At 52.4% G+C, this 24918-nt stretch overlaps 3 protein-coding genes and 1 non-coding gene across 17 annotated transcripts; 2 read left to right on the forward strand and 2 right to left on the reverse strand.

Moving 5' to 3' along the window:
- Nucleotides 1-525: 525 nt before the first annotated feature.
- On the reverse strand, nt 526-3388 carry NUDT22 (nudix hydrolase 22). 8 transcript variants are annotated; one of them, XM_010957055.3, is made up of 6 exons: nt 3254-3388; nt 2406-2903; nt 1983-2081; nt 1216-1313; nt 998-1091; nt 526-692 (listed from the first exon to the last, which is right to left on the reverse strand). In XM_010957055.3, the coding sequence occupies exons 2-6, from the start codon at nt 2883-2885 to the stop codon at nt 591-593; spliced, it is 873 nt and encodes a 290-aa protein (XP_010955357.1). In that variant the 5' UTR covers nt 2886-2903; nt 3254-3388; the 3' UTR covers nt 526-590. The 8 variants fall into 8 exon arrangements, with proteins under 8 accessions (XP_010955357.1, XP_010955358.1, XP_045374082.1 ...); XM_010957056.3 differs by having other exon boundaries at nt 3211-3259; XM_045518126.2 differs by lacking the exon at nt 3254-3388 and adding an exon at nt 3165-3247.
- Nucleotides 3356-5796, forward strand: TRPT1 (tRNA phosphotransferase 1). Of its 7 annotated transcripts, none has more exons than XM_074371829.1 (8): nt 3356-3388; nt 3742-3822; nt 4043-4124; nt 4632-4801; nt 4891-5065; nt 5273-5329; nt 5405-5515; nt 5647-5796. In XM_074371829.1, exons 2-8 carry the CDS (start codon nt 3751-3753, stop codon nt 5736-5738), a joined length of 759 nt encoding a protein of 252 aa, XP_074227930.1. In that variant the 5' UTR covers nt 3356-3388; nt 3742-3750; the 3' UTR covers nt 5739-5796. The 7 variants fall into 7 exon arrangements, 4 of the variants coding, with proteins under 4 accessions (XP_074227930.1, XP_010955354.2, XP_045374085.2 ...); XM_010957052.3 differs by lacking the exon at nt 3356-3388 and adding an exon at nt 3395-3565; XM_045518129.2 differs by lacking the exon at nt 3356-3388 and adding an exon at nt 3395-3565 and having other exon boundaries at nt 5453-5515.
- On the reverse strand, nt 5725-24068 carry FERMT3 (FERM domain containing kindlin 3). The gene is made up of 15 exons (XM_010957054.3): nt 23909-24068; nt 23154-23326; nt 20059-20292; nt 19722-19841; nt 19453-19621; nt 19108-19210; nt 8918-9025; nt 8620-8754; nt 8490-8539; nt 8260-8384; nt 7931-8037; nt 7581-7814; nt 7099-7223; nt 6407-6548; nt 5725-6293 (listed from the first exon to the last, which is right to left on the reverse strand). The coding sequence occupies exons 2-15, from the start codon at nt 23311-23313 to the stop codon at nt 6114-6116; spliced, it is 1992 nt and encodes a 663-aa protein (XP_010955356.2). The 5' UTR covers nt 23314-23326; nt 23909-24068; the 3' UTR covers nt 5725-6113.
- On the forward strand, nt 9376-9448 carry TRNAV-AAC (transfer RNA valine (anticodon AAC)). Its single transcript has one exon. It is a non-coding gene; the product is annotated as a tRNA-Val (tRNA).
- Nucleotides 24069-24918: the final 850 nt, after the last annotated feature.

Below are 24918 nucleotides of genomic sequence, written 5' to 3' on the forward strand. Positions count from 1 at the left end.
ACACCAAGCCCCGCCCCTACTGCTCTCAAGGACTCCGCGCCTGCCGCCATTTCCTGTGCCTAGTCAGGCCCCGCCTCCATGCTTTCATTGGTTTAGACGCCCCAGGCCACGCCCATGGTGCGGATCTGCGACGAAGCCCCGCCCCCGCAATCTATTGGCCTTTGACACCTCCGGCCCACCCAAAGAGGTCCAGACCCACCGACTACCAGGTAAGGCAGCGGTACCGATCCTGACCCTCAGTGAGGCTTTCGGCCCGCCGCCGTTGCTCCTCCCTCGGACGTGGCTGTTACTCCACTCTGCAGCGCAGCGTATTTCATTTCACAAAGCAATTTCTACCCCGCAGTCGGTTTGGAACCTCACTACATCCTGGCAAGGGGGAATGGCCCTCATCTCAGCTTGCAGAGGGGAAAACTGAGGCTGGGCGTTTTTCCTCCGCCCCCGGTCTTTTGTCCTGTCTCTCTCACCCACCCTGGGCTCTCCCAGCCGCCCATCTCTATCTCGTGTAAACAGCAGATGCCAACGGAATCCAAGAATAAAGTCCTTTATTGTCTTCCGAGCTGTGGTGATAGGGCTGGGGAATCTAGGGCGACTCAGGTGGAACCTCCCTGGACCCGGTTGTAGAGGAAGATGGCGCCTTTGGCCGAGGGACAGAGCTCAGTCCACATTTCCATCTCCTGCAACCTGGGCACACTCTGTGGGGAGACAGTGAGATCCACACATTACGACCTCAGGTTTCTTGAGGTGGCTGTTCTTGAGTTCACAAGTGTTCCACAGTTCCCGGGCCTCAGAGCCCTCTGGGGAGACATGTTAAGGGGGCTGAAAAGGTCCCTGGCCCTCCCCCTTGAGCTGAGGGCATCCTCAATGAAGCCTTGTGACTCTGGAGGAAAGCCCTAAGAGATTTGGGACCCCCTCTGACCCAGCCCAGGAAGATAGACATGCATCACCAGGCCTCCACAAGGCTCCTTAACCAAATGAGACACACTTTGCCACCTCAAACCTGTGTCTCTACAAAGATGATTCCTGTGGATTCGTGGGCCTCAGGTCCCCCATTCATGTAGTGCTTCCTCACCTGCTCAGAAGTCAGGCTGCACCTGGACAAGGACATGAGAGTGGCCTGGTGAATGCCTAGCCCCTAGAGAGCCCCTGTGGGGCCCTAGCCCCTCAACCACCCACCTACCCCAGGACCCAGGACAATGTTCCCCAGAGCTCACTCACTGGACGTAGAACTCGGCACTGGCACGGCCGGCACTAGTCTCATTGCTGGCAATGCCCAATAACAGTGGCTGGCTCAGGGTGAGCAGTGGCAGGTTCACCTGGAGCCAGGGGTACCACCTGTCAATGCCCACTGCCTACATCTCTTCCCCTCTCAATGAAGAACAGCATGTTACCCCTGTACAGCATCTTACAGTTTGTAGTTCAAGTGCCCAGAATCACAGAATGTCAGATCTCAGGCATGTTCATTTTACATGGGAAAACCAAAACCCCTGAGACATTGAACAATTCGCCAAGGTCACCCAAGGGAAGTGGATTTAGTAACCCGGACTCTCATTTATTCCTCTTTTCAACAAACCTGGGGGTAGTAGGCAAGACATCTATTATTGCTCACATTGTAAAGAGGGAGACCTTGAGGCACACAGAAATGAGGGCAAGAGCGGGGAGGGTATAGCTCAGTGGTAGAGCACGTGCCTAGCATGCACAAGGTCATGGGTTCAATCCCCAGTACCTCCATCAAATAAAATAATAATAATAACAATAATAATAATAAAATAAGTAAATAAACCTAATTACCTCCCCTCCCAAAAGCAAACAAACAAAAGAAATGAGGGCTACAGACCCACTTCAAGTGTGCTGAGCTGCAAAGCCAAGCTCTTTGCTCAAAGCCAGATGCCTGCAGATCCTTCCGCCAGCCCAGATCTGTGGAATTCTGGCATGTTCTATGCCCTCCCTCGTCTACCACCCTGTCAGGGTCGCCCCTCACTCACCTCATCACAGATCTCCTGGAGGACACTGGAAAAGAGCTCATGCACCACCAGCTCCCCAGGGAGGTCCTTGTGCAGGGGGCTGTCACCTGGGCACAGGGCCTGTGAGAGGTCAGGCTCAGCCCCTGCTCTCCTCTTCCAGCCCTCCTATCCCCCATATTCACTGGTTGGGCACAGAGTAAGAGTCTTGGTGATCCCCTGACCCACGCCTTCCTTTTCCAGACAACCAGAGATCCAGCTAAGTCCTCTACCCTGCCTTCCCCAATTCCCTAGCTTCCCACAGGTCTGGGGCAGCATTCAGTGGGGAGGCTGCCCTGAGCAGAGATTTTTGGAGAAGAACCAAGCCAACTCCTCCTTTAATGGATGAGGAAAACCAAGCCGAGCTGTCTGGGTTTTTGTACCTTTGTGCCAAACCTGGCATCTCACCTGAGGCTCAGGATGCCCACCAGGAACATCCACCAGCCCAGGTGCCTCAGCCACCTGCCCAGAGCGGCGCAGGAAGACAAGGAAGTCGTCAGCGGTGACCAGTGCGGCGCCTACCCCTAGGGGGTCCGCTAGGTAGGCTTGCTTATCCCCCCAATCGGTGGCCCCCTGCTGTCGCAGCCAGGCAGCTGAACTGGCCCAGTTGGTGCCCAGGAAGTCTCGATAAGAAGTAAGGCCCAGGCGCAGGAGCAGCTGTGGCCCTGATGAGCCAGTGGGCACCAGTGTGGCGGAGTGCAGGCGGAACTTCGGGGCGTCAAAGAGCCAGGGCTGGGCCTGAAGCCGGCTCTCCCAGACAGCAGTGATGGCCTTGTCTCCTCCTGGCAATGGGCGACGGTCGTAGGCTGGGCCCAGCTCAGCCCGTACCTGCTCCTTAGGCAGCCCCCGGGGAGGGCACTGCAGCAGCAGGGACACCTCAGGGTCCATGGTCTGTACAGGACAGTTCTGGGGAAGGACACAGCCAGGCCTGTCACCCGAGGGGACCTACAGCCACCCTTGGGCACAGCAGCTGGCCCCCTCTGCCTGAGACCTCCTGAGGGTACCCCCAGCCCTTCTGTACCCCACTGACCGCTCCCGGGGCAGTAAAGGGTCTTATCATCCCAGCAAGAGCTCCGAGGCTCCTGCTGCCAGACATCCCTGAGACTGATTCACGGGCATCCCTACCACCCAGAGGTCCTGAATCCAGCCACCCTCTAAAGTCCATGCCTCCTAAAACCATGGGAACCTCCTCCAACCTCCGACGGCCCCGTACCCCTCCCGGAGTCCGGAAGCTCCAGCTTCCAGCCGGCACTTACCCGCCCACTCTCTCCTCAGGCTCCTCCCCTTTCCCCCGCAGCGGAAGTGCCCGCCCCCTTCTTCCTCGGCTTTTCATTGGCCGGTTCCGGCGCTCCGGCCCGGCGGAGGGTGTCAGCCGTCCGCACCCGGCGTTGGTAGTCCTGCTCTTCCCTCCTCCTTCCGTCTCTAACTACTTTGGCCAGCCTTCACGCTTCCGCCTCGTTAGCCGGGACGCTGATTCCGCCTCCCTGGGCCTGCCTTCCGGAGCCTGGAGCTCGGGGGCTCGGCTTCCCTGGGCCTTCGGCCCCGTGGCTGACACAGTGTGATCTTGGGCAAGTCTTGCCTGCTGGGCCTCAGTTTACCTCTCCGCACCAGGGAGTTGTGGGTGGGAAGTGAATTTATTGACCTGAATATCCAGCTGTCACATTCGGAGGCTTTGTGACTTTCTGGGCAGAGTGGGGGTATGGGAAGGTCCTTAACAGTCCTCACATGTCACTGCTCCCCACAGGTCTTGGCCATGAACTCCTCTGGAGGAAGGAGGCAGGAAGCAGCAGGGCCCAGGAGAAGGGCTCACAAACCCCGTGAACAGGTGTGCTTTTCCCACCCTCACTCCAGCTCCCGTGGTAGGAGGATTGGAGAGGGGAACTCAGCCCTGGGATGGGAGTGGGGCCTGATGGGTCGTACTATTCCCTGGAGCACAGGGCCTCCTCTCCCTCTGGTCTCCATCTGCAGGGGGTCACTCAGAGTTCAGGGTGAGAAGTAGGGCAGGATCACCATGGGGACTAGGGGCCACCTCTGGGCTCTTTCAGGACCGAGATGTACAATTATCCAAGGCTCTGTCCTACACCCTGCGCCACGGGGCCTTGAAACTGGGGCTTCCCATGGGAGCTGGTAAGTGAGCATCGTGAAGGCTGGGCCTAGGAGTGATTGGAACCCAGGGAGAGTGTGAGCCTATCTGTGACTGCCTTCCCCTGTAGCTCCCACCATGGCCCTATGGGGATGGCACCCAAGGCACATCCCTTCCATGTACAGGGAAGACCTAGACCCATAGCCCAGTATCACATCCAGTGCAGACTGGGAGAGGAGCCTCTATCTGGGCCGAGCTTGATGATACCTCCCGCTCAGTGGCCCAATGAACACTTATCCCAAGAGTGGGCACTGGGGTCTGTTGGGGCAACTGATGTTTACTGAGTGTCCACTCTGGGCCGGGCACTGTGCTTTATCTTGGTGACCCTCGAGACAGATCCTATTCCCATGCCAGTTGAGAAAATTGAGGCCCAGAAAGGGGAGACTTTCTAAAGGTCACATAGGCTCTATTCTTGTTGCCTGTGGCTCCCACTGTTAATTCTGGCCCAGGCCAGAGCAAGTTCGGCTCCTGACCACCCTGCCCACCTGCAGATGGCTTTGTGCCCCTGGGTGCCCTCCTGCAGCTGCCCCAGTTCTGCAGCTTCTCAGCTGAAGATGTACAGCGCGTGGTGGACACCAATGGGAAGCAGCGGTTCGCCCTGCAGCCAGGGGACCTCGGCATTGGCCTTCTCATCCGGGCCAATCAGGGCCACTCCCTGCAGGTGGGGGCTAAGGGGACAAGTGGGAGAACCAGGCAGGATCTCTGCTGGTGAGGGGTTCTCACTGCTGCCAATTCCCCCACCCATCCCAGGTACCTGAGTTGGAGCTGATGCCCCTGGAGACCCCACAGGCCCTGCCCTTGATGCTCGTCCATGGCACATTCTGGCGGCACTGGCCATCCATCCTGATCAAGGGCCTGTCCTGCCGGGGAAGGGCACACATACACCTGGCCCCGGGACTGCCTGGGGACCCTGGTGTCATCAGTGGTCAGTGCCCACCCCACCAACTACTCCCACCCAATCTGTCCTCCCAGATCCCCCTCCAAGTGTCATCACCTCCCTTGTCTAGGGCCACTCCAGACCCTGTATGCAGGAGCACCTCCTCTTCCCTGCACTGAGCCAGGGACCCCAGCCTGCCTAAGTTTGATAACCGCAACCCACACGCCCCAGGCCCCAGCTCCATTGTCTCCATAGGCATGCGGCCAAACTGTGAAGTGGCTGTGTTCATCAATGGGCCCCTGGCCCTGGCAGGTAAGTCTGGATACAGTAGGGACCGCCCCAGACCTTCAGAGAGGTCATAAGTCACGTCTCTGTCTCTGTCTGAAGATGGAATCCCCTTTTTCCGCTCTGCCAATGGGGTGATTCTGACTCCAGGAAATACTGATGGCATCCTGCTTCCCAAGTACTTCAAGGAGGCCCTGCAGCTACGCCCTACCCGTAAGAAGCACCACCCCACCCCTCTTCTTTGTGCCTGAAGTCTGTGTTCTCTGCCTCACATCTTCCCCACTTCCCAGCCCCAGGCTGACTTAGGTCTCCCTTCTTCTAACCAGCTCTTATCTGTATCTCAGGAAAGCCCCTCTCCTTGGCTGGTAATGAAGAGACAGAATGTCAGAGTGGCCCCAAGCACAGTTCCAGAGGAAGAAGGGTGACCCAACAATAAAATATTTATTTTTTTTAAAAATAAAAAAATGTAACAAGAAAGAAACTCTAATCTTAAACCATGAGTCATCATCCTGTAGCTGCAACTGGTCTTCCTTGTGTGCTCAGGAAGTACAGCTAGGTCAAGGGTGTTGGTCTTGGCCTTTCAGACAAGGGAAGGGCGGGTGCTGGACAAGCTCAGGGCCCACCTTTCCTAGCCTGGGGAGGGCAGAATCTGGCCCGGCCAGGTCCTTGGTCTGCACAAAGCCAGTGACAGTGGGTGAATGTGCCAGCTCAGTGCATATCTGGAGAGGGTGGGGGCACTGAGTCCTAGTGGGTGTAGGTTTAGAAGCGGTCGTGGCAGGTGGTGAGCAGGGTGGGGGCAATAAGACAGGCCTCAGAAGGCCTCGTGGCCTCCTGTGAGCTGCAGGAAGAGGTCCTCGTCCAGCTCCTCTCCGCGGGCCCGCTCCCGCGTTGACAAGAAAATGTAGCCCCCAATGTACTCATGCACAATGCGGCAGCTGGCAGACACGCAGCTGAAAGCCACGTTGATGTGCTCGTCAAACTCGATGGCCACCTGCAGGGTGGTCAGTCAGAGGGCTGGTGGGGGGTGGGCTAAGGCAGCAGCCCCTGCCCTGGCTGGGTTTGGCCAGCCCCCTGTCCCTCCCTCCGCCCTCACTCCGGGCCCACCTGCCGGATGTCCCAGTTGACATTCCACTGGCGCATGTTGCTGAAGCGCCAGGTCTTGACCACATCGCCCACGGCCAAGTCAATGCGGATCAGTCGGTTGTTGGCAATGCCCAGGATCTCATCTTTCCTGCTGCCCTTGAACCTGGTGCCCAAGGGGAGAGAGTGTGAGGCAGGGCCCCACCCTGCATGGCCCCAGATCCTGCCCAGACAGCCTGGTGCAGCGCAGGAGCAAGCTTGCAAGTAAGTCATTTAAGTTCTCTGGGCCTCAAGTTCCTCATCTGGAAAATGGGAGTTCATTGAAATAATCACTGTGATAGCATTTAGCAGCGACAGGCAAATAGTCCATGCCTTTTAAATAGTGACTTTTTTTGATATCAGCATCGTCTATTTGCTCCTATCTTTGCAGGCTTGGAAAACAGGCCATCAAAGGGGGCAGTCCCTGTCATAGCAGCCACCCATGGCCCTGTCCCTCAGACCAGCTACCCAAGGTCCAAAGAGGGTCTGGGATGGGTGCTGGGTCTCCTGTTCTCCTGGCCTGATCTCTCTTGTTTGCTGTGCAGGTACAGGATGGAGGGGGCTGCACACAGAGTGTCCTCAGTAAGGTCTTCCAACAGAGGACAGGAAGGAAGGCCTCAGGGTGACACCTCCCAGGTGGCAGGGGAGGGCAGAGCGGGCTGGGGTGGGGCTTGTACCTGACCACGACATAAGAGATGCCAAAGTCGGGCAGGGACTGCCAGGCCTGGATGAAGCGCAGCTGGGCCTCTGACAGCGAGAGTTGGGCCACGTTCTGGTGGGCTTCCAGGATCCGTGGGGTGAGCTGCGGGACCACGCTGGTGAGGGGCTGCCAAAGTCCCTGAGACCCCCTGCCTGTCCACATCAGGGAGACAGGGTGTACGGAGCCTAGGGCAGGGGCGGTGTCAGGGTGGGGCCACCTGAGGGCACGCTCTCACCATTCAGCAAATGTGAGCTGAGCCCTGTCCTGAGGTGGACATGGGCAGCTGGACCATGACCCATCCCAGAGGATGGGGACCAGCACGCTCAGTCTCAGGGACATGGATGGGAGAAGGAACCAGTGAGCCCTTGCATTTCTAGAGAAGGGCTCTGTGGAGATCCAGGGGCCAAGGGTGGCCAGGTAAACCCTGTGGTCATTCCCATCACCCACTCCCTCTGGCACCTGCTTGGCCTTGAACTTCCGCTGGAAGCGGGGGGCGACAAGGCCATAGGGGTTGAGGCCTTCAGTGGCGGCATCAGGGCCCTGGGGGTGGTTGCTCGAGCCCCCGCCGCCTGTCCGCTGCAGGCTAAGGAAGGCCAGAATGGCCTGCACCTCGCTGGAGTAGCTGCTGTCTGCCATGGTGCGGCCCTTGGAGGCCAGTCGGCAGCCGGCCATCCAGCGGGCATACTGCTGCTCCTGGGGTGGGAGAGATGAGGAGCAGGGTGAGAGGCCAGCCAGGCTCTGGCCCAGCCCTGGCCCCGGCTCAGCCCTGGCCCTGTTCCCACTCCAGCCTCAGCCCGGCCCTCACGCACATCCTGGCACCGCAGGTAGATCTCACTCATGCCCTCAGGGGAGGGCACCAGGAGTTTGATGCAGAACTTCTGGCCTGAGACGTTGACATCGGGGACCACCTCACATCCTGGAGGGAGAAGGAAGACTAGGAGGCCAAGGAAGGGAGCCCTGATGAGAGATCCCCAGGTGAATGGCAGCCACGCACAGCAGCCTCAGGACAGAGGGCATCCTCCCAGGCACCCAGGAGGAAACAAGTGACAGCATTCACCTGACCAGCCCACAGGTGGTCCTGTAGGCCCCAGCCAGCCCCTGCCCTTGCCCCTCTCTTGGCCAGGCCGCCCTCACTCACCCTTGAGGTTGAGTTGCTGAATGGGGTCCCCTGGGGACTCGTCCTGGCTCTTGTAGTAGGACAGTGTGGTCTCCTTGAACACCACCCAGTGCTGGCGGTACCCCTTCAGGGTCAGCTTCCGGGGCCTGAGGGTAGGGCAGGAGGTTCAGGACAGGCTGTCTCCCTTCCTCCTGGACTCTCTCCACACTGGGTCCCTTTAGCAGGGCTGCCAACTCTCAGCCCAAACTCACCGGAAGATCCGGAGATGGTCCTTGAGTTCTGGGATGGTGGTGAGGCTGTCCTGGGGAGGAGAGGAGTCAGGGGGAACCTGGTCCCTGCAGTTGACCCTGACCCCAACTTCTGACCAGAGCCCCTCCTCACCAGCACATCTGTGGGCGCCGAGCCCTCCAGCTTCACCTCCAGGTTGCTCAGGGCTGCATCTAGGTCGTCCAGCCCTGGGTCTGTGCTGGCTGGCTCGTCTACCTCCCCGCTCTGGGACAGCTTGTTGATGTGGTACTGGGAGGGGCACACGGCCAGGAAGGGCTTAGTAGGCCACCCATCAGCCCAACAGTGCCCTCAGCTGGGCTTTCTGGAGATGGGTCCCCTCCCCTGGAAGACCCTCCCTGCCCTGGGCCTGGCCTGCACCCAGCTGCCCCGGGCCCCCAGGCCTGCCTGGCACCTGCAGGGCTGCAAACACCATCATCTCCTCCTCCGTGCAGTCAATCTCCTCCAGCAACAGGTCCCACCGAGCCTGCTCGTACAGCTGGGTCAGCCGCACTGGGTCTATCTGGAGTGGTGGGAGGAGGAGGCTGAGTTGGTTGGGTGCCAACTGCCCTGAGCACCCTGTGCACCCAGCTCCTGCGCGCTTCAGCCCTCAGCTCTGCCCTCTGTGCCAGCTCACTGAGTGGCCCCACACAGGCAGCAGACCCCAATCCCAGCCTCCTAGCTGCCGGCCCCATCTGCCCAGGTAGGTGGCAGCTTCGTCCCTCTAAAACTTTTTGTACAGATACTTACTCTGTCTACTGTGTGCCCTGCATGCTGCTGAAGGGACAAGGGGGGCTGAGTAAACCAATCAATAAATAAGTGAAGTGATTCAAGAGTGCAATCAAAGCTATAGAGGAAATAGATTCCAGTGGGGGAGGGTATAGCTCAGTGGTAGAGTGAGTGCTTAACATGCATGAGGTCCTGGGTTCAATCCCCAGTACCTCCATTAAAAATAAATAAATAAACCTAACTACCTCCCCCGACAAAAAAAGGAAATAGATTCCAAAGGGTGGCTCACTCATGCCCTCAGGTAAGAACCCCACAAGTTTGATCGTGATGAGAGAGAATGGAACTGGGGTGCAGGGGTGCTACACTATATGAGGAAGCTTTCAGGGAAGGCTTCCCTGAGGAGGAGACATGCTTGTACTGAGACCTGAGGGATGACAACAGGCCACTGAAGGGAAGAGTGATAGGAAGACTATTCCAGAGAGAAGGAACAAGGAGCTCAAAAGGGGATCCCAGTTACCCACAGAAGATCAGGCCCACACTCCTTCTGAAACCCACCAGAACTGACAGCATAAAAAGGGTAAACCGAAAAGGACAAGAGAGAGAGGACTACAGCAGGTGAGAGACGCCAACAAAATTTTGGAAGATGGGTAGTGAAAACATGGATGGGAACTGAGTTGCAGGGAGGAAGAGCTAGGATCTCACGCCCTTTTCCCTGTCTTGTTCTATGGTGAAGGCACTAAAGAGTTTTGAAAATATCAGAGAACAAACAGCAAAAAGAACTAAGATCTGAGCAAAAGATCCAGTTCACAAAGCGGACAGTCTCCAGTCTGGGATCCTCTGGCTGAGAGGTGAGGGTGGGCTGAAATGAGGACCAGAGAAAGTCTCTAAATGGAGCAGTTTTTTCCCACTCCCTGCACCTAAGTGGCAACCAGCTGGCACCTGGTAGAAGCCAGAGGTTTGCTCTCTGGAGATGCTGAGCCAGAGGTACCCCTGCATTTGGTACTCTAGGTGCAGCTGGGTTGGGGTTCACTGTCCTGAAAACAAAGGAATTAAGAAAAAGTTGGTGTTTTGAAAGGTGAGACACCCCCAGCCCTTCCCTACTTGTCACCAAAGACATTGATAGCAAGCCTTCTATACCCAGTGAGGAGATCAGAGATTTCACTGCTGAGAAGCCAAACAGAAAACCCCCACAAAGAGTAGTATCCCTGCCCCATCCCCCCCAGGAGGCCCCCAAAATGCCAAGCCCTCTTCATCCACTCAGAGTTTCCAATTGGCTTTGTAGAGCCTTACTTCTAAATATGAAAGGACAGGCAGGGATTACCCACATTGAAAGAAAGCTGCTAGCTAGCATGAACTACAGAGACCAAGTCAAATGGGGGGGAAAGAGCTGGGAGGAAATAAAGTAGGGAGCAGGAAAAACTTCAAACACTGGTCAAAATCCTTACAGAGACAAACTACCACATTCATAAAACAAGAACACAATGTTGTTTTTTAAAGGAACGTAATTATAAAGTTAAAGGAATTAAGACAGCATGGCACTGACAAAGAGAGACAAATTGATCGATGGAATCAAAGAAACAGTTGGAGAGAGACCTACACATGTTCACCTGACTTAGGACAAAGGTGATCTTGCCATCACTGGGGAAAGGATGCTCTTTTCAATAAATGGAACTGGGTCAGTTGGATACCCATATGGTAAAAAGATGTATTTTTACCCCTACTTTATGCCACATACAAATATCAATTCCAGATGGATTGCAGATCTAAATATGAAAGTTAAAACAATAAAGCCTTTAGAGAAAAATAGAACTACAGATTGTATTAACATTAGGAACTTCTGCTTATCCAACATAAACTATTAAGAGAATGAAAAGGCAAAGCACAGAGCGGGGAAAATATTCATGATATATTTATCTGACAAAGTACTCATGTGCAGAATATATAAAGAACTACTAAGGAACAATATGAAAAAGACAAGCAACTCAGTATAAAAATTGGCAAAACAGTTGAACAGAAACTTCACAAAAGAGGATACCCAAATGACTAATAGCCATATGAAAAATTTCTCAACATGGCTAGTCATCAGAGAAATGTAAATTAGAGCCACATAAAAAGCACATCAGTGATTGTCTGGGGTTGGGTGTGGGAGGAGAAATGACTGCAAATGGGCACTAGAGAACTTCCTAGGGTGATGGAAATGTTCTAAAACTGGGTTGTGGTGATGGTTGCACAACTGTATAAACTTACTAAAAATAAGCTGAATGCCTACAGTGGGTGATTTTTATGGTATGTAGTTATAGCTCAGTAAAGCTGCTTGAAAAAACAAACAAAATACCATATGAGATACCATTACACACCTACCAGAATGGCTACAATGGAAAATACAGGGAATACCACATGCTGGTGAAGTTACAGAACAACTGAAACTCTCATACACTACTGATGGGGCTGTAAATTGGGACTGCCACTTTGGAAACTGTTTGACAATTATCTGCTACAACTAAACCAATGCCTGCCCTGTTACCCAGCAGTTCCACCTCTGGGTATACACCCTACAGAAATGTGTGCATATCTTCACTAAAAGGCGTATACTGGAATGTTCATAGCATTTGTATTCATAACAGGCCAATATGGAAATTGCACAATGCCCATCAACAGTAGAATGGAAAATTAATTGTGGTATGTTGATGTCATGGAATATTACACACCAATAAGAAAGAATATGCTACCTCTATATGCAACATGGATGAATCATACAAGCATAATGCTGAGTGATAGAAGCCAGACACAAAAGAGTATAGACCGTGTGATATCATAGATTTAAAATACAGGCAAAACTAATCTATGGCATTAGAAGGAACATTAGTGATTCCCCCTGTGGGAGATATTGCCTGGGTATGAGGGAGGATTCTGAAAGCTCCTGAAGTTCTTTTGCTTGATGTGTTGGTTATATTTGTGAATATTTCTAAATGTATGTTACACACACACACACGCACTAAAAAGGAAAACTCAGAAAATAAAGCCTCTTAGAATTTAAAAAGTCAGTTGCAGAAATTGAAAATTCAATAGATCATTTGAAAGGTAATTTAAGGAACTCTCCAGAAAGTAGAACAAAAAGACAAGCATAAAAAAAGGAAGAAAAGATAAATGTCTAATTTTTAAAATATGTATATTTACAATTGTTTTATTTTATTTTTTAAATTTAATTTATTTTTTATTTTTACTTTTTCCCCTTAATGGAGGCACTGGAGATTGAACCCAGGACCTTGTGCATGCCAAGCACTCTCTACTACTGAGCTATACCCCCTACCCGGCAATATCTAATTTAAAAAATTAACCCAGAAGGTCTAATATCTACTAAGTTCCAGGAAAAAAAAGAAAAGAAAAGAAAAATGGAGGGGAGGGAATTATTAAAGACATTGTATAGAACATATTTCCAGAACTGGAGGACCCAGGTTTTTTATTTGAAAGGGCTTGGAAAGTATGCAGGCCCATCACTGAAGAAAGACTCATGCCAGGACATACTATTGAGAGCTTTTAAAACATCAAGAGGTAAGAAGAAGATTCTTAAAAACCTATAGTGCCTCCCCTCCCCTCCAAGAAAAACTAAAAGAGCCACACATGGAAGAACTGAAAATAAAAATGGCATCAGACTCCTCAGCAGCAACACTGGAAACTGAAGGACAATGAGAAGGTGGCTTCAAAATTTGGCAGGAAACTGTTTCAAACCTAGAATTCTATTCCTATCACACAAGTGAGGGGAATAGCCACCTTTCCAAACATGCAGGATTTCAAATCATTTAGGGGAAGCTATTACTATTTTACCATTTTAGGGGAAGCTGTTGAAATATATACTCCATCAAGATGAGGGAGTCAGTCAAGAAAAAGGAACACAAGAGAGCTAGGAACCAAAAGTCTAATATAGGAGTTCCTAGGAAATAGTGAAGGGAAGTTCAAGGACAATGGCCAAGTGCTGGGTCTAGACTGCCACCATTCCATGGTTCTGGCCAGAAAATAACACTGACTGATATCCTAAAGTAATCAACTATTTTGAAAGGAGTATTGTGGTTGGGTTGCAATGCTGGAGGGGCTTGGTTATGGAACATCCCACCTCATCACCATGAAGACTCCCCATGGCAAGCCACAGATTCAGAGAATGTCCAGCTAGCCTTTGGGGTCTCTTTTCTAATTATACACAGACAATTACCAGAAAATAAACTTTAAAAAATATAACAATGATGAACTCCAAGAAAAATTTGACCAAGAAGGAAGTATAGTTATTCTGTGGCTTAGCTAAGAATGCTAGTTATGTGTTACTATTTATAGCCACAATCATGTTGTTTTAACCAAAAGCCATAATACAACTCAACTGGAAAGATGCAAAGAGATGTGTGTGTTGTGGGGGAGGGAGGGAGCACATAAGACAGCTAAATCTTCATCTTCATACAAAGTGAATGTGTAATGTGTGAAATGGAAATATCAAGGAAGAGACATATATAAGCTTGTCATACAGATATAAACACTAGAATAAAAAGCTACAGAGTTAAAATCTACAGTCTCTAGGGATGAGAAATCCAGGATAAGGAGAGGTGAGAAGGGAACTGCTTTTTGTTGTTGTTTTTATTCTATTGGGACCATTCAACTCTTTAAGCCATCATATATTACTTTGATTAAAAATAAAATTTAGACACAACATTGTAAAATGACTATAACGCAATAAAAATGTTTAAAATAAAATAAAATTAAATTTAATACAAACTACTATATATAAAATAAACAACAAGGTCCTATTGTATAGCACAAGGAACTATATTCAATATCTTGGACTAAACTTTAATGAAAAAGAATATGTATAGATAAGTATGTAACTGAATCACTAAGCTATACACCAGAAACTAATTGTAAATCAACTAGACATCAATTAAAAAATACATAAATAAAATAAAATTTATAAAACAAGGAAAACAACAACAACCAAACAGTTTTTAGATATTGCACAACAGTCAGGTACATATAGCTCAGTGGTAGAGCACATGCTTAGCATACGTGAGGTTCTGGGTTCAATCCCCAGTACCTCCATAAAAAAGAAAAAAAGATATTGGACAACAGACCACAGAGAGAGAAAGAAGAGAAATAAAGAAGTGCATCCTGAGATTGCCTAGCTTACTTTCTGGAGTGAGTGTGCTCCCCGTAGTAGGGAGGAGGACCTCAAACAGAGCCCAGCAGGTAAGAAGATGCAGTTGAGAATTTGGGGAGTCCAAGGCAGCTAGAGTTCACATGACAGAGTGCTGGAGAAGAGAGAGCTGCACAGAGAGAGAGCTCTGGATGGAGATCACAGAGGGCTCCTCTTAGGTCTTTAGCTGAGTACTGATCAGCCTATGTGTGTAAGGAAACTACTCAAGGCTGGTGGAAGAAAACACTGCAGAGGAGCTGGTAGAACATTAATCAGAGCTCACGTTGGGTGGGAATATTTCACATTCCCAAACATAGGTTAGAGAAACCTCACAATATGTCATGTCAGAAGACTCAGGAGGCTATTGTCTCAGTAATGAAGTAAATTAGCCCTAGACTAAAAGATGCTTTTGTCCGGTCTAATTCATTATTATTGAATTATTATAAATTACAATTATTAATTAATGTTCAAAGCAAGTTTGAGAAGGATCAAAGTGTTTCCAATTGTCTTAATTTCATCTGTAAACAAGGTTTAAAAAGATTTAAGGGACTACCAAAAAAAAAAATCAAGCACCCAAGAACATAAAGTTTATAGTATGGTGTCTGGTATCAAATAAAAAATTACCACGAGGCATGAAAATAAGCAGAAAAATACAACCCATAATGAACAGATAAATAGTCAATAGAAATAGATCCAGAAATGACACAGATAGTAGAATTAATGGACAAAAACACTAAAAAAAAGTATTTAAAATATATCCTGTATGTTCAAGAAGGCAGAGGAAAGCATGGGCCTGTTAAGGAGAGATGGAAAATATTAAAAAGGTCACAACTGAACTTCTAGGCAGGGGATTGATGGCAGATTAGACATGGGAGAAGAAAAGATTAGTAAACTTGAAAATAAAGCAATAGAACTATCCAAAATGAAACACAGAAAAATAAGATGAGAAAAAAAAAAAAAAACTGAACAGAGCATCCATTAGCTGTGGGTAATTTTAAGAAGCCTAATACTCATGTAACCGGAATCCCGTAAGGGACGAGGAGGTGCAGAAAAAATATCTGAAAAAATAAAGGCCAAAAATTTTCCAAATTTGATGAAAACTATTAACTCAGATTCAAGAGGCTCAATGAACTCCAAGCATGAGAAACCTGAAGCAAACTGAGGCACATGGTCATCAAGTTGTTCAAAACCAGTGATAAAGAGAAAGCCATAAAAGCAGTCAGAAAAAAAAGACATGTCACATACAGATGAGCACAGAGACAGCAGGTCGGCTGCTGGAAGCAGTGTGAGCCTCGAGACCAGGAGGCATCAGCATCAAGGCACTGTAAGGAAAAAGAACCATCAACCAGGAACTCTGCACCGAGTAAAAATATCTTTCAAAATCAAAGGCAAAGAGGGGGAAGAGCATAGCTCAAGAGGTAGAATGAGGTCCTGGGTTCAATCCCCAGTACCTCCTCTAAAAATAAACAAACCTAATTACCTACCCCTACCAAAAAATTCTTTAAAAAAAAGAAAACACATTTTAAAATGGATGACAAATAAATAATAAATAAAAATTTAAAAATCAAAAGCATAGAAATTTTTTTGAAAAAATATTCAATGAAAAAAACAAAGGCAAAATAATGGCTTATACAGATATACATACAAAGCCTGAAAGAATTCATCACCATTCTTGTCGAGATCAACTCTACAAGAAATATTAAAGGAAGTCCTTCAGGCAGACAGAAAGTGATTCCCGCTGGAAATCCAGCTCTGTATTTTGAGAATAAAGAGCACAGAAGGGCGAGGGTAGAGCTAAGGGGCAGAGCACATGCTTAACATGCAAGAGGTCTTGGGTTCAATCCCCAGTGCCTCCATCAAGAAAAAAAAATTTTTTTTTTAAAGAGCACAGGGAATGGTGAGCTTGTGGGCGGGTAGAAAAGACTTTTTTCATACGTTTAAGATGTATTTTTAGGACAATTGGCTATGAGAACTGTTCTGTATCCTGGCTGCGTCACATCAAGGTCCTGGTTGTGCTACTGATTGGGGAAGCTGGGTAAGGAGTCCCCCGGGTGTCTGGGATCTCCGTGTATTAGTTCTGAGGACTGTCTGGGAACCCGTGGTTATCGGTTATCGCAAAACAAAAGTTTCATAAAAAAATAATGGACTAGTTAAAGTGAAAATGATCATGATGATGACTTAACAATTCTACTTCTCGGTTTACACCCAGGAAAAGTGAAAATATTTGTTCACTCAAAAACTTGTACGTGGATATTCGTGGCAGCATTATTCATAACAGCCAACAAGTAGGGGGGGATAACAAATGTCTATTAATGAATGGATAAATAAAATATGGCATATACATACAATGAAATATTATTTTGCAATAAGAAGGAACGAAACACTGACACATGGATGAACATTGAAAATGTTCAGGGGCGGTGGGTATAGCTCAGTGGTAGATCAAATGCTCCTAGGTTCAATCCCCAGTACCTTTATTAAAAAAAAAAAACATTATGCTAAGTGAAAGAAGCCAGCCACAAAAGGCCACGTAGTGTATGATTCCATATTCCATATACATGAAATGTCCAAACAACAAGGACCTACTGTCTAGCACAGGGAACTGTATTCAGTATCGTAACAACCTATAATGGACAAGAATCTGAAAAAAAATACATATATATACATGTATAACGAAATCACTTTGCTATGCACCTGAAACACTGTACATCAACTATACTTCAATAAAAAATAAAAATAAAAACAAAAAGAAATGTCCAGAATAGATAAATCTATAGAGACAGAAAGGAGATTAATCAATGCCAGGGGCTGAGGGGTGGGGCATAAATGGGGAGTGACTGTTAATTGGTGTGAGATTTCTTCTGAGGATGCTGAAAGTGTTCTAAAACTGATTGTGGTGATGGTTGCACAACTCTGTGAAAACACTAAAAGCCATTGAGCTGTATGCTTTAAATGGGCAAATTTTATGGTGATGAATCATTGCTCAACACAGCCATCATCATAGTAATAACAGCAACAAGAACGACAGTGTACTGTGGGCTGTGACGTCAGTAGAAGCAGAGTGTGTGAGGCCAGGAGGTGAAGCGGAGCATCTCTCCTGTTGTAAGCTTCTTACACTGCAGTGAAGCAGTGGATTACTTGGTGGCAATAGTTTATGTGTCCTATAACACCTAAAGCAACTACCAAAAGTTTTAAAAATCAGCATAGCTAATACGCTAATATAAAGGAGACAAACAGACTCATGCAAACTCCTCAATCCAAAAGAAGGCAGGGAAGATGGGAGAAAGGAACAACAGTCTGCAGGAGGAAGGGACAGGGATGTGGGGGCAGCAGAAAGGGGGCGGGGTGGGTGGGAGGGAGTGGGTGGGGCGGGGCCGTTCCAGGGCCAGATGGGCCTGGTCCTGCAGGCACTGGCATGGCTGCTGGGCCATAGGCAGCCACTGGAGCCATTTAAGCAGGAATGACAGGACCTGATGCACCACTTGCAAGTGTTCATTCCAGATGCTGCGTGGAGGTTGGGGAGGCCAAGAGAGGAGAGGGGTCCATTAGGAGGGGCTGCAGTAACCCACAAGAGAGAGGCAGCCGCTGGACGGGTGAAGAGACAGAAGGGAGTGAATGGTTCAGGATTTTAGTTCAAGGAAGACACAACAGGGCACAATAAGGGGTGAGGTGAGAGCAAAAGGGAAGGCTCCAGAATGGGGTGAGAGCGAGGCTTTTACAATGAGTCCATAGTGGGAGGATGTGCTGGGCAGACCCGAATCAAGAGCTCTGTTTCAGGAAGGAGCCTGGGGTGCCTGTTAGGTACCAGAGCAGAGACGGCCAGGTGGACACAGGAGTCTAGAGCTCAGGGGAGAGATGTCTGGGCCAGAGGTGATAAATCTGAGAGCTATAAAGAGCACCAAGATATTTAAATCCATGAGAAGAGACTCCTGGGAGAAAGGAAGGAGAGAAGGGGGCTGTAAATGGAGCCCTGGGGCTCACAACACTCAGAGGCCTTGGACACAGAAGAGCCAAGGAGCCCAGGCGGAGCAGCTACAGACCCCCAAGTGCATGGCGACCCCAAGTGGCCAAGTAAGACAGATGTGGAGGGGAATTGAGCAGGGAACAGGTAGCATGGAGGGCACCATCCCCTCGGCAGGGTGGGGATGGAAGACGCAGGGATAGATTTGGCTGAGGAGAGGGAGGGAGTCGAGGGGCACCCACACAGAAGGCTTCCGGGGAGTAAGGACACTGGATTCCAGGGTTTAGACATTTTGCAGCGAAGTGGCGCAGAGAAGCGGGGCCACAGGTGGAGGGAGCACCTGGAGGTTTTTGAGACGGATGCATGGAGCCTATTGGTTGCTGGGTGGGGACGATAGGCAGGGAGGGAGAGAGGCACACTGCTGCCTGCCAGCAAAGCCTCGTCCCTCACCTGCCTCTAGTTTCTGCAGGTCCCAGGGCCACCCCTCCAGGAAGCCTTCCCTGAGCCAGGTGCCTGAGCAGACTTCCCAGGGGTACCTGCCACTGTCTACACTGAGCTGTGGTCATTACCTCCCTGACAGCCATTAATAAACAGGCGTTGGCATCAGGTGTTGGTGGAGTTAGTAAACGGGTGTGGGTGGACACATGGACAGATGGACGGGACCCTGTGAGTGGCTACCATTCCCAGAGCCCAGACACCCATGTCCCACTGACCCAGACCCCTTCTCTGCAACCCAGCCCACCTTGGGATCCAGGTCAAAGAAGCTGTAGTACTTGAAGCGCAGCCAGAGCGTATCCCCAGCCTTGATGCCCTGCTGCATGAGGCACCTCGATGAGTCCAGCCACCTGGGCCGCAGGGAGGCAGGGGCGGGGTCAGGGCGGAGCCAGGGCAGAGCCAGGTGCGGTGGGACAGGGTGGGGGCTGGGCAGGGGGCTGGGGGCAAGTACAGGCTTATGGGAGTGGCCTGGGGACAGGAGTGGATCTGGGGCGAGCAGGACTCAGGGGATGGTGTGGGCTCTGGGAGCCCAGACCCCAGACCCCAGACCCAAGGGGATGTGGCCTGGGTGCAGACCCAGCACGTGGGGCACCTGCTGTGGCGATGGGTCTTGTCCAAGAGGGAGCTGGGCCGGGGCAGGCGCTGGAGCAGGAGGGGGTCCGGCGGTGGCTGCGGCCGGCTCAGCATGTGGTAGCAGGCCTCAGTCTGGGCACTGTCTGAGAAGTGGGCTGGCATCCCCCGGAACAACGCAGGTGCTATGCCTGGAGTGCGGGTCCGGGGTCAAACAGGCCCGGCCCCCAGCCCCAGGCCTCCTGAGCCTGCCCCTGTGCCTCAACCCTGGGCCTCCCAGTCTGTGCTCACCCCCGGCCAGGACGACCTTGGTCAAATCATACACCTCCTCCTCCGGCTCCTTTTCCTTCTTCTTCTTCTCCTTCTTCTCGGGAGCCCGGAGCAGAGACATCTCCTCTGGGTGCCGGATACCTGGGGAGAGCTGGGGCCTCAGCCAGGCCTAGGGTCCTGCCCTAGGACCTCCTCCCACCCCACTCACCGGCAGTTTGGGGCAGTTCCCCGCCCTGTAGGCAGGATGGGGAGCAGTTCAGCAAGGACAAGGTGACAATAGCTGGGCCTGTAAAGGGAGGGGACCTCACCCTGGCAGGACCCTTGCAGGGGGCAGAGTGGGAACCAGCGGGGGACTCACTGAGGAGCCGGCAGATGGCAGCCACGGCCTGGAAGAGGGGTTGGGAGAAGCTGGCTTTGAGGCGCAGGGCCCGGCGATTGGGCAGCCTCAGGATGACTGGCCGGTGCTGAGGCCCGAAGAAGAGGCGGGCATCGGCCAGGATCCCGTATTTGTCCAGCGTCCAGTGGGTCTGCAGCAGCCATTGTCTCTTCTGTTCCCACCAGATGGCGTGATCTGACCAGTCCTGCTTGCGCTCTGAGGGGTCACAGGCAGGGGGGTGCACATCAGCCTCGGAGGCCCTGGCCCCCAGCACTGAGCACAAGCCTGGGATTCAGAGGTGCTGACTGCCCCTCCCCTACCCAGGCCAAAGGCAGGGCCAGGCTGGGTCAGCTTGGGGTCTAGGATTGAGGTCATTGCAGAACCATTTTTGCTGGCTAACCCTGCTTGTCCACCTGGGCTCAGTCACTACTACTGAAGGGAGTAACACCCTGGGGGACCCCCCACCTCAGAGTCCGGACGCCCCAGTCTTAGGGCCCCCACTCCACACACTCCAGCCCATGGGGCTCCGCTGTACAGCACCTCCCACAATTCCTGGCTTCATGGCCTCTCTCTGGCATTCCTGGGAGCTTGGGAGACAGCAGGCAGTCCATAAATATATAATGCTTACTAGCTCCGTGACCTCGGCCAGGGCCTGAACCTCTCTGAGCCTCAGTTTCCCAGTTTCTGAGATGTAGGTAGCAATGGACACTGATCAGTGCCTGCCCCATGGTAAGTGCCTGGCGTCTGTGACATAGACATGGGGCCGCATGAAAACATTCAGTTAGAAATGTGAACACCTCACAGTCCTGCGGTTACGGATGGAGGATAAGGATATGCGCTCTCCTCTCCGTCCTCCACCCCCCGCAACCCCCAGCCACAAGCCTGAACTGGTGCCAGGTGAGCATAAAGACACAGGATAGGCAGAGCCCTCTAGTGTCAAAGCCCTTCCTGGGGAGGGGTCCCACCACAGCTCCACTCCCTCCCGCGGCCCTCCCTCCTCCTCCTGCCCTGATGTCAGCAGTGCAGCTGAATGGAGAGAGGGTCTGTCTGAGCCTCCCTGCTGCACCCTCACTCTGTTCTTGGCTTTCTGGCACCCACCTTCCTTCTCCTCCCAATCCTTTGCCCTTGTTTTGTCTCGTTGGCCCCTCTGCTCCATCCTTCCCCATTTGGTTCAGTTGGAGGAGCCTCTTCTCCCTCCTTGGCCACGGCCTCTTCCTGGGGGGGGGGGGGTCTCACCTAGTCTACAGTTTCATCTTCCTGCTGTGAGCCCCAGCCCAAAATCCCCAAGCCACTGGTTAAGAGGCACGTCCATTGGCTTTGATCATTCCAGAAATCTTTGTTCACCAGCTCATGTGCCCAGCTCTGGGACTATAAATGCAATGACTCACAGTCCCAGCTCCCAAGGTGCTCCTTTTTACCTAGCTCTGCCTGACACTGGACAGAAGCACCCCCTCTCCTCACAACCTCTGGGGGCTGCGTGACAACAGCTCTCCTGCAAGGCCCAGCATCGTCCCTTTTGCTTTTAGGCACTGCATTTAATCCATGCCAATCCCACCTCCAAAAGCTACCTCCTGTTCATCCTCCAGCCCACCCCAACCCGAGGGACCTGCCTTGGGTATCTCACTGGAAACCCTCCAGCCACTTCTCTCCACCTCCAGGATGGAGTCCGCAATGCCTTATGGCTGTCACCCCAGCCTTGTTTCTTCTCAGAAAACACTGACAAATTCACAACGCTCCTGTGCCCCAACATCCCACCTTGCTCCTCCCTGCTGCAGACCCCTCCCAGGATGCATATTAAGTGGCCTCTCTTGGGAAGTCCCCTGTCTTGGACTGTGAGGCCCATCTTCTGGCTCCAGGTCCCCATGCTGGCTGCTCCTGGCACACACACCCACCCCCAAGACAACACTCGGCCCTATGCCAGCTGCTGAAGGGTGGGTCTCACCTGCCTGGCTGCTCTTTAGGCCAGGGGCTGGCATGGGCCAGCCTGGCTGAGCATCAGTAGACATCTGATGTACTATGGAGTAAGTGAGAGTCGGAGGAGTGGGGACAGTGTCCCCGGGGCAGGGGACAGGAGCTGGAGGGACTGAACCCTAGGGGCCCAGCAGCAAGTGGAGGAGTGGGGTCCTACTGGCTCCTTGTTCAGGCCTCTTGCTTTGCCGTGGGCCATGCCCTGGGCCCAACCGGGTCTTCTCTTGGGGCACTTGGTCTTTACCCTCTCTGCCCTGCTTGGCCCAGGCCTGCCTGAGTCTCGGTCTGCCGCCCAGTCCCCTGAAGGACCCTCTCTCCCTACTTCTGCTTTCATAGCCTCCTTGGGCCTTGCCTTCTGGAAGCTCCCTTCACCACTTCAGCCTTGTGGCCGGGCTGCCCTGGGGCCCCCTCCTGTCCGTACACCTACTGACCTCCCTCCTGGGCTGCACGTGGTGGGTTGGCTGGGTCGGAAGAAGCCCTCCCATCCCCACCCACAGGACCCAGGACCCAGCTGTCTGGGACTATCATGGCCTGACATCCGCCTCTGGCTATCTGAGCGGGCCTGCTGCCCTCCCAGGAAGGGGCAGCCCCCACCCCCAGCAGGGAGAGGTGATGAGAAGCCCCCATGTCACTGGCCCCGCTCCCCTCCAGGGCTGATACCACAGGCAGCTCTGCTGTAACTTCCTGTGGGGGCAGGGCCTTCCCACTCGGGCTGGGCCTGTCACCAGCCTGCTGAGGGCTTCCGCCCCGGGAGAGAGTGTGGGAACAGGCCCCCAAGTCTCCAGGAGACCCCTCTGGTCCCCCCTCAGACCTCTAGAGTGGGACCTCTGCCTCATCGAAGGCAAGGTCTCTCCTGCCCCAGAAGTGGGTGAACGGGGGACAGTGGTTGGGTCTGCTCCTTGGGGTCTTAGCAGAACCAGCTGGTGTGGGAGGAAGGGAGGGAAGACAGTGGGAGGGAGGGGAAGTTAAGCTGGGGAAATGTCTTTTTTGGAACCAAATGATTAAGCTGGTGCCTGAGTCACTGTGACTCGGTTATCAAGCGCGGAGCAGCAGGGCTGGCCCGGAAGTGCCAAGAGACCCGGTGGGCAGCAGGGGCAGCAGGCACTCACTGATCTCCTCCACGATCTTCAGGAGCACCCCACCGATGTGCGACTCCCCTGTGACCCGGAGGGTGACCGACTCGGCCTCGGGGTCCTGCTCTCCTACAAAGACCCGCAGCTCCCAGGATGAGTCAATGTAGTCCCCCATGGCTGTCTTCATCCCTGCCATGGCTGCGGCAGCTCTGCGGAGAGGGTAGCAAGAGGCAGGGTGGTTAGGAGGGCAGGCTGGGGCCTGGTAGGCTGCCTCGGGTGCCTGGGACAGGCAGAAGGGCAGAGAGCAAGCCCGCAGGCCAGGATGCCATGTCAGCGGCAAGACATGGGGAGCTGAATTTTTCCAGGCAAACCTCAGACCCTGTTGCCATCATGGATGGTTGAGTTGAAGGGACCCTTGGAGGCCATGTTGCCCAGCCGGCTCCCTTCTCACAGAGGGGAAGATGGAGGCCCGGTAAGAGTAAGAAGGGGCTCACTCAAGATCACACAGCTTGATCCCAGAGCTGGGCACGACCTCCGTCTACTGGCCCAGCCCACAGCCCACCCCAAGCCCACACTGGCAGCTGCCCACCCTGGAAATGGCGGTGAACCCAGGTCAGAGAGTAGTTCCAATCAGGCCCAAAGCTCAGCTCCATCATCCCAAACTGGCCAAAGTCTCCCCAGGGCAGTGGACAGTCCAGGCTGCTGCACGGAGAGAGGCATGCTGGGCAGGGGGCCTGCAGGAGGGCAAGGAAGAGAGGGGCCCTTGGGCCTCCAGCTGCTGGCCTGCTTACCTGGCCTGCGAGGGGCTGGGGCTGCAGGTGGGGGATCGGGGTGTCAGCCACTCCTGGCCTCGGCCTGCACACCTGCAGACCGCTGCGTGCTTCCTTCCCCTTCGCTTTCTCTTTGGAGCTTCCTTCAGAGGGCAGCCCTTAGGCCTTATCACGAGCAGGGCGGGCTCAGCCCCTCCCCAGGGCGGGCTGGAGCTGGGTGCAGGAAGCAACTTCTGGTAGGGCGGCAGGGTAGCAGCAGCGAGGGTTCCAGTGGGGCCCTGCCTCTGCTCCCAGTGAGCACAGAGGTAAGTGGGTCTTGTGGACCCAAGACCACAAAATGTGTCCCCCCTTTAGAGGGAAGCCCGATTCAAACTAGCCACCAATTTGTGTTCCCTTATAGGAAACCATCTCCCATCTACAACCTGTCCAGAGGTGGGGGGCTCTTCAGGTGGCAAGCATCATCGGGGGCCAAGAGGGAGTGCAGTGGAATTGAAAGGATCAGATCTGGGTTATTTACGATCTCAGCAGGTCAAGTCAGCTCAAGCCCAGAATGTCCTTTATTACCACAAAGAGGTCCTTGAAGGCCCAGAGGGAAACAACTTTCTTAAGTCTTTTCTGTCCCTAATAATAAGGCTTCTATTTCCAAACTTGTCAAGCTTAGAGCTGCCAGGGTAACAGTGGCACAGAAATTGGCCCTTGATGTTTCACAACCTGCCTGCTCTGTGCCTTCAGGTCTCTTCAAGACTTGCCACCGCCACGCTGTCCCTCCACCTCCCCAGGCCAGTGCCTACGAGGCTCACTCCTGTTAAGTTCCTATGCAAATGTGACTCACAAGTGTGACTTGGAGGGCATCTGGTGGCCCAACATCTTCCTGTCCATCACCTGCATCGAGATGTAAACTTCAGGAGAGAAAGGCCTTATATTCACCACTGGTTCCCAGGAGAAATTCAGCCTTCCTAGACAGTCAGTTTGGGGATGGATGGAACAAAGCCTGAAGAGATGGTAGCACCAAAGGTGCAGCAGAATCCCTG

The sequence above is a fragment of the Camelus bactrianus genome, chromosome 10 (genome assembly GCF_048773025.1).
Source record: "Camelus bactrianus isolate YW-2024 breed Bactrian camel chromosome 10, ASM4877302v1, whole genome shotgun sequence".
NCBI lineage: Eukaryota > Metazoa > Chordata > Mammalia > Artiodactyla > Camelidae > Camelus > Camelus bactrianus.

What these genes read in the sequence shown, in the direction of transcription:
- TRPT1 (XM_074371829.1), top strand. Translation starts at nt 3,751, where the DNA reads ATGAACTCCTCTGGAGGAAGGAGGCAGGAAGCAGCAGGGCCCAGGAGA. An exon ending in ATCAGGGCCACTCCCTGCAG is followed by an intron (nt 4,802 to 4,890) that starts GTGGGGGCTAAG and finishes CACCCATCCCAG; the next exon opens with GTACCTGAGTTGGAGCTGAT. An exon ending in TGGGCCCCTGGCCCTGGCAG is followed by an intron (nt 5,330 to 5,404) that starts GTAAGTCTGGAT and finishes CTCTGTCTGAAG; the next exon opens with ATGGAATCCCCTTTTTCCGC.
- FERMT3 (XM_010957054.3), bottom strand. Translation starts at nt 23,313, where the DNA reads ATGGCAGGGATGAAGACAGCCATGGGGGACTACATTGACTCATCCTGG. An exon ending in TGGTGTTTGCAGCCCTGCAG is followed by an intron (nt 8,755 to 8,917) that starts GTGCCAGGCAGG and finishes TGCCCCTCCCAG; the next exon opens with TACCACATCAACAAGCTGTC. An exon ending in TCAGCAACTCAACCTCAAGG is followed by an intron (nt 8,038 to 8,259) that starts GTGAGTGAGGGC and finishes TTCTCCCTCCAG; the next exon opens with GATGTGAGGTGGTCCCCGAT.
- NUDT22 (XM_010957055.3), bottom strand. Translation starts at nt 2,885, where the DNA reads ATGGACCCTGAGGTGTCCCTGCTGCTGCAGTGCCCTCCCCGGGGGCTG. An exon ending in GTGGGCATCCTGAGCCTCAG is followed by an intron (nt 2,082 to 2,405) that starts GTGAGATGCCAG and finishes GACCTCTCACAG; the next exon opens with GCCCTGTGCCCAGGTGACAG. An exon ending in AGTGCCGAGTTCTACGTCCA is followed by an intron (nt 1,092 to 1,215) that starts GTGAGTGAGCTC and finishes GTCCTTGTCCAG; the next exon opens with GTGCAGCCTGACTTCTGAGC.